Source organism: Lineus longissimus, chromosome 1 (assembly GCF_910592395.1).
Source record: "Lineus longissimus chromosome 1, tnLinLong1.2, whole genome shotgun sequence".
NCBI classification, from domain to species: domain Eukaryota; kingdom Metazoa; phylum Nemertea; class Pilidiophora; order Heteronemertea; family Lineidae; genus Lineus; species Lineus longissimus.
Window position 1 is genome coordinate 21,610,100 of NC_088308.1, and position 21,201 is coordinate 21,631,300.

Here is a 21,201-nt window from a genome sequence, read left to right on the forward strand (position 1 = left end):
ACGGAATACCTATTTTGTAGAAAACAAGGCTCCGTTTTATCAGCCATTTGTTGTAATCTTAAGTGTCGGGGCAATTCTTCTGTACTTTTGTATACTCAGGGAAGAAAATGACTTTGATGAAGAACTGAACACTGGTCTCTTTCAAAGGATTCCTGGACTTGAGGAAAAACAGCTCAGGACAAATATTCTGTATAACAAAGAACATGGAAAGGATACAACTGATTTGGAGGCTCGGCTCCAAGAGATACAAGAGATGGGACCTGCTGCTAGAAGAGTTCAGGACTAAGTTTGTAATGATGTCCCCTGTCTACAATAGTGAATTGCGTGGTAAAGATGTACCCTGCAGACAATGGTGAAATACCAGATAGATGATATGCTGCTCATGCTTTTGTTCGAACATTTCATTGAATAAGTTGACTGGAAACTTCTTTACCAAGAGTTTTAACACCGCTCTATGTACTATCATATCAGGACGAGACACAGTAATTGAGTAGGGCTGTATCAGTATCTGTCGATCTCAATCTTGTTGGTCCTTGCAGTTCCATGGTCCTTGACACTTTGGCCTTATTATTAGTCTGCAGGAGTTAGACCATACTGTTGGCTATACCTGTACATGTATTTCACGAGAATAAGTAGTCCTGAGATTCTGTGTATAAGATTGAGGGTGAATAGTGTAAATTCTTCCTTGTGTATAAATTAAAGAATACTTACAAATTGTGTTTTTCCTTCCGTTGATATGCATACTGAAGAATTTACTTAGCTTGATTTTAGAACACTAGAGATCAGGCACCCTACTTTTCTTACTTTGTACAATCAATTACACTGCCTCCAGCTCAAAGGAATAGAAGATAATCACTGGCAACACTCGTGAAAGGAGACTAGGACTGATATTCACCGCCAATAAGTCAGCATGCAACTTTATTTCAAGCTTCTATCTGCTGGAATAAAACGACAAAGTGTTTTGTAATATACGCTTTTTGCCCCTTAGTGAGCTGAATTGGAGTCGAACCGCGCCAATTTTCCTGTGCTGTTCGTGTCAAATCCCAGATTTGAAGGGCCACGGTCTTAGGGTTACAGAAGGCCCGATTTTGTCCACGGATGGATGGATGGATGGAAAGATAAGACACCATTCGAATAGCTATTGGACTAGCTCCGCTGACTTTGTCAGCTGAGCTAAAAAAAACAATTGAAAGAACTCGTCATTTTGTCATTATCATTTTATTAAAATTTGCTGGCCAGATACCACCTACACAAACATAATTGCAAGTGTATCTACTTTCATCTCTCAAGTCTTCTTTGATGTAGAATCATTTTGGGAGATCGTGTAATTTTATCAACTGTTTTAGTGAATCTGAAACGCATACAATTTTCTTACAACGAAAGAAAATATTTGTCCGAAAATGTGTAACAGGCAAAATTTATTTAACATGACAACAAATGATCTTTTTCATGCACAAGTTAAAAACTTTTCGATAACAGCTGATACTATTACAACATCTTCCAATATATTTGTTATCACCAGCCCAGAAACTAAGGAACCAGTAAAACACTGTCCGATGGTACGGTAATGCAACAATGCCAAACTATCCGTGCAAATTAATCAAATTCCCAAACAACTGATGGTATCTTGCAGTCTATTTTACTCAAATAATGCTTTGGAGGTTAACAATATTATTATTGATATTATTCATAGTCCTGGCTGCGTCGATAAAATCCTGAGATAGTTTTTGTTGTCCAGTTTTTCGTGAACAACCAGCTTAAATAGATGGATAAAACATTTATTACAAGGACAAAAGTACAAAATATAGAGCTAGAATGACACACTATGGAACTATGATACATTGATTCATGACAATATGACTACGCGACGATGCTCCAGATTTACACAATGAAAATTAGCCATCGGACTTCCTGAGCAAGAGAGCTGTCATCTTTCGTCAGAATAAATCTACTGTGAGACAAACCACCAGTAATCTTGGGATCAAGAACTTCCATACATTACAAAATTATTGTTTTGGTGAAAAGGTCTTTTCCTATTTAGCACTGTCTATATCCATCCTCAGATGACTGGAATCACTTCAAAGTTTAAAATTGTGGTGGAGACAAGGATCTTGTGCGATAAGCTGATGGTTTGAATGAAAATCCCACCCAATAAGTACCTGATAAGCAATGGTTTGCCACCACACTAAACTATCTGAACACAAAGACACTAACTGCAAATAGACTTGATCGTCACAAAATTCCTCCTCGGTATATGAATCAGTCCTCAAACTTAACAAACCCTTGCAGTCAGTTCGCAGCCACCTCATCCAGAAGGCCACAAATGGCCAGGAAAATAACTTATGAACATAATTCACACGTGACAACATGATAATCGAGTAACTACCTCTAGCTTAAAGTCCCCAGATATAAAATTCCTGTCTATGATATGAAAAGGTCAATATTGGTCTAAAATACATTTCTGAAGGATTCCTGTCGTTTGATGATGGATGTTCATTTATGTGCCTTTGTTAATTTGGAGAATTATGCTCGTTCCCCACGGATCCTTCTGGCAAGTTGGATGTCTTTGGGCATAATTGTGACTCGCTTGGCGTGGATAGCACACAGATTCGTGTCCTCGAACAATCCAACCAAGTAAGCTTCACTGGCTTCCTGCAATGGAAAATAATCAAGATAAAATTTGAAAGGGCACAAAGCAATCAGTAGAGTTGTATACTACATTAATATCTGGTTGAAAATCGATGTCCTTGTAAATGCCATGGCACACCAATATTTAGGTTTAGGTACAACATGGGTTTCTTGCCAGTCTGGAGGGGAAGCGATTCATCAAAGATAAGACAACCACCAACCATACTTACTTGCAAAGCTCCAATAGCCGCACTCTGGAATCTAAGATCAGTCTTGAAATCTTGTGCAATTTCCCTGACAAGTCTTTGGAATGGCAGTTTGCGGATCAACAACTCCGTAGATTTCTGGTAACGACGGATCTCTCTCAAGGCGACTGTACCAGGCCTGTACCTATGGGGCTTCTTCACACCTCCGGTGGATGGGGCACTCTTACGAGCAGCTTTAGTGGCAAGCTGTTTACGTGGAGCTTTTCCTCCAGTTGATTTACGGGCGGTCTGTTTCGTACGGGCCATCTTAGATTTTTCTTACCTAAAAAAGAAAGTGCAGCGTTTTGATAATACAACCAGTCAACACCAGCAAAGGGCAAGGTATCTATAGACAAGTTTGATTGTTTTGGCACTGACCAGTCCTGCGTTTCACCTTGGAAAGGTTTGTCGTGTCTCCAAGGGCTTCGTCTGACCGAGTGTGGCACTGTGTGTGCATTTGATTAGTTTTTACAGATTTTACTTTAGTAGCCTAAGGCTAAGCAAGAAAAAGTACAAAGGCGAAAGTGGGAATCCCAACCGGGACTGATTCCAATATATTACACAATCACTACGTCACTGATATTGATTGTGTGTCGAGTGTATTCCCAATGTACATCATGTACATGTATCATGTGACCGCCATGGAACCCGCCAATATTGACGGCCAAGTTTTCCACGCACTGAACCTCAAATTAAACACAAAACCAGTCAATAACATGAATATGAAAAGTTGGTTATTCAAGGAATGTACAAACATTTATAGAGTACAGCGTCTACTTCACACAAGAGCATAAAATGATAGCGCTAAACTGGGCTAGACACACACGCGTGGAAATATGGCGGTAGACATAAACAATGAACCGGGAACATGGCGGCTCACGATGAAGCAGTTCCTGGTCGAGATGACTTTTCAATCTCTTAAGTCTTAGCTGCTTTAGACGCAACTTTCTCCTCAAATTCTTACATCGGTTGATACTAAGTATATTCATACAGGATAATAACGGTCAAAATCATGAGTGCTTGGAAACTTTCCACACATAAAACTCACCTTTTCGCAATAAAATTCGCTCTCTTTTTTAAATTCTCGCAACGCACTCTGGTATATGCATAAATTAGTGGAAAAGGTTTATATACTATCTATTACGTCACGAGCGCCCTCATTGGCTGAGAGGCCCAATACCCACTCCGCCTTGATTGGCTGTCTAACTCGAGCGCTGATTCGGTAGATATTTCAGCAATTCTCAACCATGATTGGTTGGTTAAAATCTTACATGATAGGGTCAGCTCTGTTGTAAATAAAAGCACGTGTCATGCTCTCAAAACTAGGCACCTTCCTTGATGAAAAAGTGAAATAAAGTACGATAAAAGCAATGGTGCATTGTTTCCTTGAAATAACATTGTAGGAAACAATATATGGTATCTATAAACGAAAGGAAATATATATGCCACGAAGTTCCCATTCATCTTTTTGGCATACGGTAAAACTAATTTGAGGTAAACATGACTGTCATCAGCCACCTGGCTTGGTTGGGGGTCCATCCAGCAGACTCCCTGCCTCCGAGGACTTTTTCCGCCCTTACATGTAGTGTCAATATCTCCTGTAATTAAGAGAGGAGACACCTATTAGCTACTAGCTAAACATGTAGTCTCCATTCAACTTGATAAAGTTTTGTGGATGACAGCTTGGGTAGGTTTTTGTCACAGAGAAGCTGTGGGAAACACATCAGTGAGGGGTACCCCCTGGTGTCAATGCAGATGAGCTTGGATTAGACAAGATCAGGAAGTTTGGCTTGTTCTAACTACTATTACTAAGCATACTGAAGTGTCATCACTTAAAAACCAAATACATCCATCCTCATCATGATCATCCTGTGTGAAGGCTAATTTGTTCACAGCTGACTATAGAACAGGCGAAGCCAATATGCTGCTTGAATGATGGGACAAAATTCACCAAGGTTTGATGCTCCATTTCGGTCTGCTGCATTAAGGTCTGTTACTGAATCTGGAGTCTGTCATTGTTGCATTAGTCCATACCCATAATGTACATTTACATCAAGAATGAGTGGCACTTCCTTTGGTAGAAATTCAGACGACGATGGCTGTAGAATAAGTCCAATCATCAGAGGCGCTCGATGAAAATCATGTTACATGGCCACAGAATGATATCTCTCATTCCAGCATGCACATGGTCATCAAGTGAATAAATGAAAAAACACAAATTCTAAAAGCTAGACATTTTTCACTTGTATTTTTAGTTGTTAGCTCATACAAGAATGAGATATTCCCACGAGTGAAAAAACAACGCAGGAGTGCCATATAAAATCCTACACTACAATATAATACTTGTCTTATTTACAATTTACAGATCATAATTTCAAGAACACGTTTTAGTTATACATGTATTAGGAAGTTCCTAATTCTTAACATGAGCATTCCCCAACAAGTCTTTCGAAAATCTTTCCATACTTTGATTCCAAGCAATGTCAACCACACTGATGCAAGCAATTAAGCCATCCCATTCACTTCACACATTGTGTCGAACAAAACAGGGACAAGTCCTGTTAAAATAGGTTTACCCCAAAATGTCTCAAAAAAGATGTAGTTGACAAACTACATTATTAATTACTCAGAGCTGCACTATTAGAGAGTATATTTTTGAAATCCCAAACCATAAAAATGATATATTTTAACAATGAAGTAATTCCTAGTCAACAACAGTTTTACCACCCAGGACTTATTGTCGCAAATGACTCCTTCTTCTTTTACATTGGAAAACATGGAAAAAATATGGAAAAGAATGCTCCAGCTCGCATCAGATACAGTGTACAGAGGTCCTGCAATGATGTCATCACAAAAAGACACCATTTTGGAAGTCACTGATGTGACTGATCCACGTGGCACACTTGTCTTCAGCACAGGAGTGGCAGGAGTGAATTGTGGTGATGTCATCTGAGGCATCATCCAAATGTGGCACACTTTGTATGTAACATCAGCAGGGCCGAGGACACAGATTCACATCTAAAAAAGATGTCAAAATGACGTCACAGCTTGGCCTCTGTTCACACCATTCATGATATAAACTCACCCACCTTCATTCAGTTCCTTGTAGGAAATTGCCTAAAATCCTGTCTCCATCACGAAAGTATGACAAAGAACTTTGCAATTTTAACACTTGCAGTAAACTACCAGGCAATTTCAACACTTTGCAGTAAAACCCAAGGTGCTTTATCACTTTGTTAATGAGAATTCAGCATCAAATTAACTCTGAAATTCTCAAGTCACTCATTACATATCCATCACGGTTCAAACACCAATGTTCAATTAAGAAAGGAGACTTTGACAGATGGACCTTAACAGCGATATATGAATTATAACAAACCACACCTATAGCAACCTGTGTTGAGAGTTACGTAAAACATACATGTACTGTAAAATCACTTCTTTCAAGTACCCCCCTAACTTAAAATATGCTTTGAATTTATACTCACTTGCCAGTACTTTACTCAGTCAAATTTTATTAGGTTACTTTAATCAATATAAGCAGGTTCACCAGAATGGGGTGACTTTAAGCAACTTTCATCATGCCAATAACAAGAGAGAGGTTTTTCCAATCAAACTGCCAATACCAATATGGGTTTAAGTCAACATCAAGTATACATTAAGTACTTATACTGGGTAAAATTTATGAATGAAGTGATTTCACAGTAATTTTACTGCAACACGCATCTCACTGATCCTCAAATACAGAATACATTGTAGATAATAATATTATTGTTACCCTAAAACTTTAACTGCACTCCTAGTTGATATGTAAGAAAGTTGGCACATTAACATCACATTCTTTAATGAACATGACAAGATGAAAGTATTACGATTGAAAATGACGATATTATATGGTCCTAGCAGCAAGCTATCTCAAAACTGGATCAGACCTAGAAAAACTGCAGCCTGTGGTCAAATTCATTTTAAATAAGTTCTGGTGTTGGTCAAATTCCATTTAGTTTATTAGTCCAAGATCATTCATGCATTTTAGCACAATATATTTTACACAATGGCCCTGAATCAGGGATTCAGTGAAACAATGCCATCTTTTGCCAGTTAACTCATACTCATTTCTCAAGGGTTCCTAGGTCTGTTCTTCTCTTTCCTCAAATCGAGGAAATTCAAAAGTGTATCATTTTGCTGCCAAGTTAACCTTTATTAACACTTGAAATAACTTCAAGCAATTTGTTTTCTGTATTATTTGAAACAACATCTATGTAGCACCGTTTTTACCTTTAAAACGAAAAAGTACAAGTACTACACGATAAAAGGAAACCGGTTGACTATGACTATAATGATGCACATGGATCATATCCAAAGGTTGGTCCATTCATCTATTCAAAAGATAGGAAGCGTCTTTTAAAGTTTTTGTGATAACGGTATTTAAGACAAATTGACCGCCCATGGTCCAATATTTAGATGCAACCAAGTCCGAATAAGGGTTGGTTCAACAACTCAATAATGATAATTTTCCAAATGCTTATCTTCACTTCTGAATGGGCTTGCTGTTTAATAATGATGACCACACAAAAAGCCGAATTTTTCGCACAAAGTTTTGTTTTATCTTCTTCATTTTCACGTCTTTTCAAAATAGAGAGTGAATAAGAAGAGGCACAGATCATTACAACATTTTTTTAGCACCATTGTCTTTTTTCCTACAGAAACTTTACAACAGAACGTCACTGCACAGTAAATACATACGGTTCCCTACTACAGTATGTAGTACATTTAAACACATCAAGACTAGAGGCGTACAGCTTTAAAAGGTGTTATTTCTAGAAGCAGGCAACGGTGTGTCTAATTTGATTCAGGATATTGTGGGATTTGTGCCAGATGATTACTTGTTGTGGGAGTGTGACAGCTGTGGATGTGTGAGAGAAGCACTTCTAGCCCAATTTTTGATTTCTGTTTCTTTCTGGGGGGGGGGATTTTTGCATCCTCTGACTAATCATCATCATCATTGTGTCGACTTTACAGACCCTCTTGGGTTTCTAGCGGCTGCAATTTCTTACAACTTCAGCCAAAAACTGAGATATTCAAATGGAACATTGTCCAGAACTAAAAAATCGAGCACGCACCCATAAGTAATGATTGAAAACAGTGCTCAAAAGAAAATTTATAATCTTTTTGGGAAAAAGATTAAGATACATGTAACTGAAAGCAAATTTTTCCAATCACAACAATTTTGTGTAAATATTTAGAAAAATAAAATTTGTTCAACTTGCCTTATTTTCGGGATTTAATACAAAACAGGGTTTTATCAAAACTGGATTTCTACACAATTGAAACTCTTAATTTTCTCTCCAAATACAATGCAAGGCTTTCCCAATACGAGTAAATCAGTCTTCTTTTCATTAGAAAAAATATTGTTTATTGCGTAATGCCCATATCCTAGATACCCACTCAGACTCCATCACTTATATTGTAAGATCAGAAAACTTATGTAATTTCTCTGAGATTTCATGAACTCTTGCAGGGTCTAAAAACATACATTAGTACCTTTTATTACCTTAAAGGATCCTAAAGGGTTAACTTTAACCTACATGTATCTTAAGAAATATTAAAATGGCATGAATTCTTGACGTGCTCTCAAAAGATTCACATTAGCACCATCCCATTTTCTCTCCAAAATCCAAAATCTTTCATCAATGCATAGTCCTACGACATTAAGCTATCTCCCATCATTGCACATCATAGTCAAGGCCACACTTAATAATATGTTGGGTGACTGTTACCCACACCCAGGTTTTGAGATGGGTTGGAAGGTGAAAGCGCTCTGTTTTTTTCTAGAGAAAAGAACTATTTGGGCCCTTTCAAGTTATACAAGGGCATCAAATTGTAGAACATCAGCATGGATTTTAGTCAGTTTAGAAACCGAAGGGAGCAGTTCAGCAGGGTTTGAAAGGTACACTCAAGCTAACTTACACAGTTTTAGGGGTCTTATATATATTCACCCGAACAATAATCAGATCGGAACCATATTCCGAAAACAAAAAGATTCTAAGAATGTTCACGGCCCAAACTTCATGCTATTTGTATCAAAAACATGCATTGAAACAATTTCTTTCACCTTTTAGGACGAGGCTACACATACATGTGTCACAGTCATCAGAAAAAGGTGGACATTCGCAGAACACAGGCAAAATCACATAGAAACCTTCTTAGGGCCTAAAATATTAAACTTTGATCAGGTATCAGGGAAGGAAACTCGAATGAAGGAAATGAGCTGCAGCCTCAAAACAATTTGTGTGGTTTTGGATACAATTTGAAATGAATTAAATGGAAGCATTACTTTCGTTAGCAGAATATAACCACATTATTATTTCTATCAAGTATTAAAGAATTTAACACTAAATTACATAATGTACGCAATGACAAAATGACACAACTTCAGTTATTTGGTTTCCTTACAATGCTTTAGCATCTAAAAACTCATCAGCTAATATTTCGGAGCAACTTCCGTACAAGAGTTGCTTCTTCCCATGCATTTTTTACTAATTGAAATTTATGACTGAGAAGAAAACATGTATGATAATTCTGTCCCTACTTTCACTTCAGTGACAGTGTTCAGTAAATCAACGGACACATCTAATCTTAAATCAACAAGGAGAGTTTCAAGATAAGCTTCAATCACAAGTGTTAACACATCTTAAACTCTTCATTGGAGGTCTTTATAGTATAGGAAATATCATCATTGATAAAGTATTCAGTTAACAACTTATTATTTGTTAGCCCCTGTCTGCGTTCCTTTTCAATACAATCTGTACTGCAGTTGTCAGTTTATAGATGGTGCCTCTTGAGTTTGCTGCTTAACCTCATTATAATATTCATTATGGCCTCATTATAATATTCATCATAAAATATTCCAAAAGGGTCTGGTTGTGGAAGCAATGAATGCTGATGATGCAGCAGCTAAAAAGTGTCCTCATCAGGGGACCTACAAAACATTTCTTCTTGGATAAACTACTTAAAGGTTCAGTTTCAAATTCTAAAACCTCTCGATTGATACCGATTCCTTTTTGGTGATCATGGAACTGAGTGAGTCATCAAAAGAAAACTGCTCAATCCATCTTGATTTCTTTGGCCTTACAGAACATATTGAATATTATCGCCAAGTCATTCTGCAACTATAAAGCTCTCCATGAATTGAACATTTCCACTTGTTTCTCCACAATTCTTCATACATGTACAAACCCAAAGTGTACCAAGTGAAACTCTCCCTGCTACAAGATGCCACTTTTCCACTAAATTAAATAAACCTTGGTATGATACAATGGTATAGTATAACCTACAACTGCGTCTAATTTGCATGTTAATCACCAAACAGCCAACAAGGTGTTAATCATGACATTTTTTGTGCTAAGGACAAAAGAAGATATACATGACAATGATACTGATGATCTCTCTATCCAGAATGAAGTCATATTGTCTAAATAAGACAAAATATATTCAAACAGTGGTGTCTAAATGCCCTGTCATGCGAGGCACTTTCCCAGCGCAATCATTAAGCGTTTAGTTTTTTGGAAATACTTTGTTTTTTGTTTTATTTTACCAAGCAGCATAATCTAATTAGCAGTAAGAAGAATGGAAAGGCATTTTCCACAAACTCCACTTGGATAAATCCCAAAACCTTAACTGAGAGCAATTTGGACAGGAGACATAATTGTTCTGGATAAGGAGACTAACACCACTATAGATGTAAATGTACATACGCTGTATACATGTACTATAGCAACATGCAGTAAACTAATGCTGCAAAGTCACGCACTTTCAACCATAAAATACATGTAGTAAAATGTCTGACAGTATTGACACACAAGTGATATTTAGTCAATTCACCGAATGGATTTAAAATGATGAACAACATCAAAACAAAAGGTCTAATTATATAATTATATATAGAGCTAATCACTATCCTGTGTTACATTGGCTGCAGCATCATATTCCTCTGCTGTATCTGCACATGACAGTATGGGCATTCAGTTCGTTTAGACGCGCAGCTTTCACATAACACGTAGTGATTACATGGTAGTATAGCTACACTTCGATTGTGCTCCTGACACGAGACACATTTCATAGTCGAAAGTTCATACACCAACTGAAAAGAGAAGGAAACAGATTTTGAACTTTGGGAGAGAATTTTAGAAATCGATAGATTTGGGTTTTTAGTTTCAAGTTTATGTAGAGGGCTTTTTCAACAAATATTTGCCCACCATGCTCCGTGGCATCTCATCCCAGAGAGATTTGAACCCATGACCATCTTCATAAAAAAACAGCTGCAATATTCCTCTAAAATGGCCGGTAACAGGTGGAGCTTGGTTAAACTGCAAGCACCGATGAACATTGCCAAATTTCAAATGTTAAAACAGTGTTGAATTCTCCAAATGATGCACTTTTCTGTCACATCAATCAAGACAAAAGATCTACTATTCCTTACTCTTACCTTATCTATTCGTTCCCCATCCAGTTTCAATTGTAACTGTATTTGTTTCAACTGTCCGAGCGTTAACTTGTCAATATCATTGGTTCTTTGCAAACACCGTAAGAAAGGACTACCGGACACTAGTTCCACATCTTGTTTTAACGTACTAATTTCTTTTAAAGCCTGAAACAAAAACAGAAAAGGGCATCAGAGTAACTATCGACAAGTTTCCTGAAAATTAAAAATCCACTATTATTTTCTAACATGAAGATCACAAGAACTTAGTAGTGCCATCATGATAACTTGTATTTTTGGAGACTTTTTATCTCACTATCCGAACACTGTGCGTCAAATCAGATCAAACAGGACCATACAAGAATTGTGATCATTCAAAACCTCAGGTTCGTGGACTGTTTCAGATTCATATCTTTGCTGCCTTCTTTGACAAGTGACACCCTGTTGAAGTATAGCCATAATGGTAATGTCACACCATTATGTCATTCAGTGTGGTCTACATGGTTTAATTTCTGGTTTTACCTCATCTCTTTGTTTAGCTATCATGGATTTCTCCTCTTCCACTGCTTTTGCCTTTCGTATTGATTCCTCTGCTTCTTTTTTCCACGCATCGCAGGCCTGAAACACGAAGACACTGTGAATATTCCATCTTGATTAAATCCAAAAAAACTACTGATATATAAACCCTATGAAAGGTGTACATATAGAATTCCCTGAATAAACTCTTCATCTAGGCCTATTCGACTTTCACTCATTGAGCTTATACATGTTATAAGGTATCAGCATAATGACTAACTTGCACAGAAAACACTGTCACCGTCAACCGACTGCTAACAAATTTCACCTCCAAAATCGCATCCAACCTAGTTCCTAGCATTGAGTTCCTAGTTCCTCCACATAATTTTCAACCTCTCCCCCACTATCAACACAGTCATGAATCTCCCCACTCAACTGTATATATGTGCCAAAGTGTTCACCCGAGGTGATAAACATGCCAGAACATACCCACCCCCAAACACAGATCTTCCGAACCCGATTCTGTGCTTCACTTACACTCCTTGCCTGAGCAATTCCTTCTTCCCAAGACGCCAACTTGGCCTTATTTGACGACAATTCCTCCCGTAATCTCTGTACTTCATTCGATGCAGCAGCTGATGAGAATGGGCCACTCATGATCAGTGGTGACTGGGCCAAACTTGTCCGAGGTGACATCGAGCTTGACGTCGAGTTCATATCTGAATAACTTGGCACAGCATATTTCCCAGGATTTGGTTTACTTAGAAATGCAGCAGCAGCCTGAAAAAGGGTGATGAAGTAGAAAGTGTGATGAAGTAGATCTATCAAGAGGAACCAAAGTCAAGCATGTTAAGCGAGTTTCACTCTCAAAGAGAATGCGCACCACCACCAAGAATCCATGATTGCAGCAATGTGCAATCAACATAAAATCAAACAATTACCAGCTTTACCCGCAGACGAGAGATATTTTGGTAGTACATAGCAGCGACTATCATCGTAGGTTACAGTGATTCAAATCGCTAACTTGCGTGGCACCTAACCTACCAGTTCTAGTTGTTGCTCCTGCCTCTGTTGCTGTTGTATGTGCTGTGGCACAAACGCAGGTGGTAAACTTCCGAACGGAGAGGGCGGCGACTGAGACAGGCTGCTGACACTTCCCCCAGTGTGGTGAACATGGTTCATATTACTAGGAATATTCACTGGAACTGATGTCGCACCTAAATAACCTGAAAATGTTCAAGACATAACGCTTTGAAGGTGTACTGTTTTTGGCCCTCGCAAATAGCAGCAGCACATTGAAAAATAGAGATTGGGGCACCCCTTAACTTAATAGTACTGCATGTATAGCTGACATAATATTTCATACTCACCAGAAGCAGAGAGTCCAGCACTATAAGAACTACACACAGAGTCATTATCTCGTTCTAATTCCTTGTCTATAGAGGATAAGTCAAAGTCGTCTAATTTCAGATCATCTAATGCGTTACCTGAAAGAAACGACTCAATATTTACATGTACAGTCGAACCTCTCTATTAAGGACACCCTCGGGACTGACAAGTGCTGTCCTCATTACAGAGGTGTCCTGATTAGAGAGGCCAAATTGAATGGAAACAACCAATTTGGGACCAAAAGTAGTGCCCTTAATAGAGAGGTTGTCCTTAATAGGGAGGTGTCCGCTAAGGGAGGTTCCACTGTACAATCTTGAGATTAGTGAGTCATAATTTGGCACTGTGAGGGTATTTTTATATCATCGTTGACATTTTCACTGACCACTTTAGCCTTGAGAAAGCGACTTGAATTTGGTGCAGTGGCAGCTGAGTTGGGAGCTAAAAAGCAAAAATTTCCTGCAAATTCTAATGAGTCCTTAAAACAGACAGAGCCCTCTTGAGAGAATTGTCCTTCTTACTGATGACTATCTTCTTACCTATGACTGATTCAACGGTATCACCAGCAGGATAAAACGATGGAGCGTGTGGAGACATAGTTGATGATGGTGTTGGAGGGGTGGTACTTATACTAGACGGCAAAGGACTGGAAGAATTCAAGTTGTGGTATATCAACAGCTTCTGTTTTCTTTTCGCTTTATCTGTTGGGTCTAACAACGGGTCGTTATCTATCGCTAGTATTTGTTGTCTAAGTTTGGCCTGAAAAAGACAACACATATTTTTTGAGTATGCAGGAACAGAGGGATGAGTAGGACCTTAACTGCTAAAGTACTTGCCATGGGGAGTCGGAGTGCAATGCTAAGTGCTTAGCATGGAAGAAAATCTCATGGGCAGCCTTTTTTTCTGACATTTATTGGGAAAATGAGGCATTTTTTCTTTTCTTAGCTGCTTATACTACAGCAACAAACCTGACTTCTAGTAAAAGCAGTTGATAATCATGGTGACAATCTACGAACCTGCGTGTCCTCTCGTTCTGAACCAGGCGCCTTGGGATACTGGCCTATTCCTAAATCAGAAGAACTAGATGTGCTATTTGATCGCCCCTTTCCTATTGGTTCAGGTAACAATATTGGCTGGTGATTGCTGTAACTTGGTGACGATGCCTGGAAAAGTGAATCATAGACTATGTAGAATATTTTACAATGACAAATAGAACTTTATACCATGCACATAATCACTGGCAATTGGCCCAACAGCTTCAACTGGATCTACTATTGGGTTGGGTGTCAAGGAGGTCCTTGATAAGAGGTTCTACAGTACATCAAATGAAACTTACAATTTCACAGACTAACAAATTTCGAACCCTTACTTACCATAATTTGACCTTGCCATTGGTTATTCTGCTGTATTGTATGATTCGATGAAAAATTTTCCAAACTAGTTTTCAATTGTCCTGGTATTAAAAAGGGGTGATCATTATTTGAGTAATCCTGATGTTGGTTATTGCTATTCTCGCATTCCTTGTGATTTGAGCCATCTAGTGTATTATCCGTCCCCAGCTCTGCCTCTGGCAAAGCATTCGTTAGAAAGGCTGCTAAACTATTATCACAACTTGACGGCAACTCCCGTTGCGTAGTCATTTCCTCTGAAACAAGAAATCTTATTTTATAGGTGGCAGAAGTTACAAATGAACGAGATGTTACATGGTTTGGCAAATTTGACTGCTCTACTACGCCAGTGCTAGTCTGTGGATGTGCCACGCTCCAGCCAGAAATACAAGCTGACCAGAAGGAGCTTCGCATTACCAATCCCAGTTAAAAGTCACGACAAAACAAGATAATGCAAGAAACATGTGGTGGACGTCACAAATTAAATTGCCAACTCAGACAATTTGACCTGGCTGTTCTATCATGTTGAGAACCATTCAGTCCACAGAGCACAGTTAATATAATCATGATCCTGTAGATTCACTTTTAAAAACTTACGTTCCACATGAGCAAAAGCACAAAAAGGTCCTCTTGGGCAATATGCAGTCTGTACCATATCATTACACTTTGTTGACTTGTAGATCTGAAAGGTCAAGAATAAACTTAAAGCACAATTGATGAAATAAAGCTATAATTTGCAGTCACTGTCACAAGGGACTTGTCAGTCTAGTCATTTCTTCTCATTAACATCCACTGCTACCAGCAAACCAATAAGACTTCAAATGGCCTTTGGCATGGTGCAATGCTAAGAAGGTAAGGCATTAGGAGTATTACTGAGTCGGCCAGAAAGATGGTTCCATATTCAGGAGTAGCCTCATAGCCTAGTGGTTAACACTGCTGGCTACCATAATCGGGCCCGGGATCCGCTCAATCCCAGGGAGAACACAGCCACAGGATTGCATATCTGGATGAACCGGCACGGCTTTGAAGGCACCAAATTCCTGGCACTTCACAGCACAACCTACCTCTGGATGAAACTGCTGTTCAGTTCTTGTATGGCAATAGGAACAGTTGTCACCACTCTCACACTGGCCTGGATCCCCCCAGTCGTCGCCATGTTTCACATTAGGACAAGGTGTCGACCTTAAACAATCGCAAGATAATGTGGTAAGGAACACAGCTATATTCAGAGGGTCCTTTTCTTGACATGCAGAGAAAGACCTTACAATATTTATCCTTTGTAAAAATGCCACCTCGTTCGTTTTTGGATCAAAATCTGAACCATCTTCTCTGGTGTCTCTGGCATTAAGGGGTAGTGGTAAAATTATATTTTTCTCACCTGTATTTGAATTTCTTGGGACTTCTTCTTCTATCTCTCGAGTTATGATAAGACGGACATGCATAACCTTGTCTACATAACCTAGGTGGCCGCTTACATTGTTCCGTCTTGTAGTAGGCTAACACGTAATTCGTATCTGAAACGAAGTCGAATGACATCGTGTTAAAACAGTTATTCCAAGGCATGGCAAGCATTTCTTTACATGCCACGATGATTTGGCACCAGTTGGGTTTATTGGCTGCACCTTTGGCAAGAGGCAGAGTTCACTGCAAGCTGCTCTTGAGTCTTGTTTCTCCTTTTGTGGGGCTTTTCTTTCCCTGGCACAGACACCAGAAGGACCCTTGGTTCAAATTTCTCCTTCGAAATTATCTTCCTCTTCGTTAGCAGCTAAATACAAGTTTTGATTTGAAATCCTTACCATTCCACTTTGGGTCTTCATTTAATATTCTGTCCTTCTCTATACTACTGGGAGTTCCTACAGGTGTGGTTGGGTCAGGGGCCAACACTTTCACCAAGTTTGGATCATTCACGTCCATTGCTTGTAATTCCCTTACATCGTAGACAGGTGGCCGCAGATCATGGGCACCGTGAGCAAAAGCACAATGGGGTCCATTTTTCACACAGTTTCCTTTGGCATCCGTTTCATGAACGCAGGTTCCGGTCTTGTAGTATCGGAGGTGATACCGCCGCTCTGTGTCCCCAGCTGTTCTGTGTAAGAATGGACAACTGGAAAAGAATGGGTGGCAAACATTACATACTGCAGTTTGTGCCACTGCCAAGCTCAACTCGCTGTCCCTCATTGTTGTTCTTAAAAGATATTGTTTTTTTCTAGACATTAGTATTACAAGATCGAGAATGTAAAGAATGTAATGTTCCACATTAGTCACTATCTAAGTGTTACTGTTCCTTGTTTTTAAATGTAAACAATAGAAATTAGGTCAAGATTCTGTTTATAATACATGCAATTTCATAATCAAGTAGCGGTTAAAACTGAAGTAGACATAGCCTACTCAGCAAAATTAAGGATTCTACAAAATGATTGACCATCCATGTCATGATGTCGGATGATGATGTGTTGACAGTTTGAGTACCTAGCTGAAGTTGGTTCCTTATTTCTTATTCCTTATATTATTCCCGATTACTTTTTCCAGATTCTCAGACAGTTATATGGTTGGGCCTTGGGGTGAGCATAGGCCTTTATTGCCAATAATAACTTTATTTAGCCCTCACTAATGAATCACTGACTTAGCGCTCACATTGGGAACAAGGAATAAGTAATTACTTGAGAATGAGGATTGAGGAATTAGAAGGCAACTTCAGCTAGGCCGGTAGTTTGACTAGGCCTACCTGTCAAACTCAAAAGTAACAACATTGTTTGATTTTTGACAGTTGTCAGCGAATTGGTCATCATAAATGCCAATGTCATAAAAAGTTTATCAAGGCATAAACTGTTTCAAGAATCTTACAAGCGAAATTTGAAGAAATGTACATGACCAACACAATAAAGCGTGTACAATACATTGTATTCGCGGGAAATGCGGCGGCCATCTTTGTTTACAACTTTGTGTATGTCAAAAATCACACTCTCAAAACAAGGCCCCTGCTGAGCCTATCCAACCGTGAAAGGTGATAACAGCACCGCTGATTACTTGTTACTTACGTAGTGACACCATTGGCACTTTAACTACGATGTTAGGATGCAATATTTTGACATTTTGATTGGAACTTTGTTGTGTTTTGTTTTCCCACCAAAATTTGAAAAGCAAAACAAATCAAACACTCACTCGTCACCTTCGGGGCACATGCCTGACGTCTCGTCATACTTGGTGCAATAGACATCAGGGTTGTAATTAAACGTTCCATCTCTCTTCCTAATTGGTCTTCTGCGTCTCTGGTTCATAAAATGCCAATGAAAACATGTGAAAGGTCGATGTTGTGTGCACTTGTGTTGCAAGAAAAGAGGACATTGTTGCGTTCTAAACTCCTTCAAATACCTGCAAGTAAAAAGGGGTGATTGTGACAAACCCTGTATTTTAAGGATCTAAAGATAACCCCAAATGACAAAGTGACAATTTAGACAGATATCAATCAAGGCTTACGTGTAATGATGAGGCTTTTCTGTTGGCGTTTGCAAAAGTGTACTTTCCGACGGCATTTTGATATCAATAAAAGTCCTTTGCGCACATCAATTGCGCATATGAGAATCTCCCCATTGATTGGGTAATTCTGGTCACGTGCCCAAGTTGATGTTGATTGACACACGGGTGGTTGACAAACTCGCCCCAGTGCCGAAAATAAAAAAATTCAGACACTGGATTTGATGATTGCCGCCATCTTGGATGTCAGCATCCTGAGATTCAGGGTTTGACAATCCTACGTCATAAACTGTGTCGCCAATTCAGACTGTAAAACTTATTCAGGCCGAATTAGTGCCACTTTCTCTCATAAAATTAATAAATAACATGATCTTTATGAATAAAATTTGACACTTAATAGTGGATTTTAAACTTTTACTCGGACCCAAGACTCTGACCCCCCTGCTCAGAACCACTTCTATAAACTTTTAACCAATCAGAAGTGGTAACTACTGAAGCGCCATCTCCAGACGAAATGACAGAACAAAAAACAATTTATAGCTGTAAAACCGGACAGAAGACGTTTCGACTGCCCTCTCAATGGAGTCCTTGCGAGGTTTAAAGAGGGTCGGGGATGGAATCGGTTACACAGCATGGTCTGGAACAACCCAGAAGTATTAAGGTAGCAGGAAGGGGTGGACATTTGTGGGTTTTAAGTGTGAGGAGGTAGTGGTGTCTGTTGACTCTGCTTAAAGAGAGACTATGCATGATGCAAGTCTCTCTTAAAGCACAGTCAAGGAGGATTGCTCCGAAGTAATCTTTGCTATCGAGCTCGTTCATTGGTCTGCTTTGAGATGGATTATCAGGTGTGGATCTGCTCGTGCTGCCCTTGGCTCTGGGTGTAACAGCATTTGTTATCTCGCCAGGTCAGGTTGTGACAGTATCTGCAATCTCATCAGGTCTGGTTGTGGCCTGGCAGTATCTCCAATCTCATCAGGTCTGGTTGTGCCAGCATCTCCTGTCTGTCAGGTCTGGTTGTGACAGCATCTCCTGTCTGTCAGGTCTGGTTGTGACAGCATATGCTGTATTATCAGGCCTGGTTGTGTTATTGGCAGCATGTTATGGTATGGTTGTTGTTATGGTATGGTATGGTTGTTGCAGTATCTGCTATCTCTTCTGGTCAGGTGTTCTGATTTCATGCAATCCCTTCATGAAATGATCAGGTATTCACCATGTGAAAATGAAACACATTTTTCCTAAGGGTGGAGACAAGGTCAACCCAGTACAAACATGGTGCACTACGTTGGGAGAGTACACATCTAGATCAGAGAGAGTACGCATAGTGAAGGGGCATGGCACATCCAGCAAAGACTTGGTACACTCTCTGGCAACAAGGCGAGCTATGAAGGGGGGGCACCGACAGCGCTGCGGAGATTCGTACTTTCGGGTAACGTTTCAAATACCGTCTTCTCGGCAGGAACCGTTTGCGATACCGACATTGCGAATTGCTTGCTCTAGTTGATAAAATTCCGTGAGGTAAATTTCTACCCTGTCCGGTTCAAAGACTATACCGTTGCTGACAAAAGGGTGGAAGAGCTGGTCTGAGTCGGTCACGGTCTAGTAGATTGACTAGGACTTGTTCCTCTGCATCCTGAGAACAGACTTTTTTATTCGTACGTTATACGAGAGACGGATCATATTGAAAACCACTGGTTAGGCCAGGATGGTTCCTCTGCGTCCGCTTCCCTGAGCTCTGCCTCCGCGAGACGTGGAAACGTGCGTGCAAGAGAGAGTGGTAAATTCACGGGATGTGCAAGAGACAAAGGCACAACCAGGAAGAGCCAAAATCACACTGGCACTGGAATGCATTACCGACAGATGGGCGTTGGTTGGTACAACTCTGAATACTCCGATATATTATTGAGAGACTCAAGAACAACCAGGTGGAGCAATAAGAGAGAGACAATTGCACAACCTGTAGGCGGTATCGTTCTTTCAATGTCCAATTTGTGTTTGAAAAGGAACAATTTGGGCGTGGTATTTACGTGAGGAGGATAATGACTCTGCTTGCCACCAAGCGTTGCCACTTGTAGTGCCACACATATGCTGACCTCTAAGAATGATTTTCACCAGTGTTGCGAGGCAGCTTTGGGCATGGCTTGTGAATTTCAGGCCGGCCTATGGTTACACCTCATTCTAGTGCTTTGTAAATGGCCGTTGAATGTGGTCTAGAACCATTCGTCCCTTGTAACATCAAATAGCGTACGACCGATTGTCACTAGTTGTCAAATTCCTCACAGGGCCTATTACGTCTCTGGACACGTCATTGATCAGTCTCTTAGTCAGTCTGATCAGTCTGATCAGTCTGATCAGTCTCTTACTTCATTTTGAAGTTCTATGAAAATGGTGGTCAACAACAGAATGCCAGTTTAACTGGTTTTTCACAACCTGTTCAACTTCGATACCTATATAATTAATTGACTGTCTCAAAGTATGTTCCTGCATGCTCAAGGCTACACTCCAGACGCAAAGCTACACTCCCGGCACAGTGGACCGGCCTCGTTCCTCACCATAAGGAGACCCAATTTATAGGATGACGCCAATGGGCTGCCCAGGGAGTCCAGATCAAGGTCTGTCTAACTGGTGTCCTATTCTCCCGGGCCAGTCTATTTTGCACCAGACACAACAAGGCCGGACCACTGCATCTCGAGTGTAACTGCGTCTGAACAACTGCAGTTAGCCAAGACAGCGCTTGTCACAACCCATGATATCCACGAGTTCTGGGCCTCAGAAGACTCGCTCTGATCCTTTGTCAAAGAAATTGTATGGGGTCAAGAGGGACCAGTGGGAAAAGGCGTCTTTTTCAGCCCTCAATTTCATTTGTCACAACTATTATTGTTGTAAAAGGTAGGGTCCATTCACACCCATAACCAGCATCCAATTTGATGAACGAGCATGAAGCTGTGATTATCACTCTTCTATTGTATCCATGCATCATGAGCATTATCACTGCAATTGGCAATGGTATACGAAGTGTTCCCCATATTTGCTGCTTAAGCTTCAATGCTATATCAAACTGGACGTCTTTTCAACTATTACAACCATA

General features: G+C 39.7%; 2 protein-coding genes across 3 annotated transcripts; both read right to left on the reverse strand.

Moving 5' to 3' along the window:
- Positions 1 to 1,199: 1,199 nt before the first annotated feature.
- On the reverse strand, positions 1,200 to 3,986 carry LOC135491979 (histone H3.3A). Of its 2 annotated transcripts, none has more exons than XM_064777990.1 (3): positions 3,922 to 3,986; positions 2,859 to 3,156; positions 1,200 to 2,652 (listed from the first exon to the last, which is right to left on the reverse strand). In XM_064777990.1, the coding sequence occupies exons 2-3, from the start codon at positions 3,138 to 3,140 to the stop codon at positions 2,524 to 2,526; spliced, it is 411 nt and encodes a 136-aa protein (XP_064634060.1). In that variant the 5' UTR covers positions 3,141 to 3,156; positions 3,922 to 3,986; the 3' UTR covers positions 1,200 to 2,523. The 2 variants fall into 2 exon arrangements, with proteins under 2 accessions (XP_064634060.1, XP_064634070.1); XM_064778000.1 differs by lacking the exon at positions 3,922 to 3,986 and adding an exon at positions 3,629 to 3,647.
- Positions 3,987 to 5,092: 1,106 nt separating this feature from the next.
- LOC135491985 (RING finger protein unkempt homolog) lies at positions 5,093 to 18,175 on the reverse strand. The gene is made up of 15 exons (XM_064778015.1): positions 18,120 to 18,175; positions 17,805 to 18,014; positions 16,439 to 16,746; positions 16,021 to 16,156; positions 15,707 to 15,824; positions 15,240 to 15,324; positions 14,628 to 14,899; positions 14,271 to 14,417; positions 13,794 to 14,013; positions 13,239 to 13,355; positions 12,913 to 13,094; positions 12,406 to 12,648; positions 11,875 to 11,970; positions 11,359 to 11,520; positions 5,093 to 11,013 (listed from the first exon to the last, which is right to left on the reverse strand). Exons 1-15 carry the CDS (start codon positions 18,173 to 18,175, stop codon positions 10,837 to 10,839), a joined length of 2,529 nt encoding a protein of 842 aa, XP_064634085.1. The 3' UTR covers positions 5,093 to 10,836.
- Between the last annotated feature and the right edge of the window lie 3,026 nt (positions 18,176 to 21,201).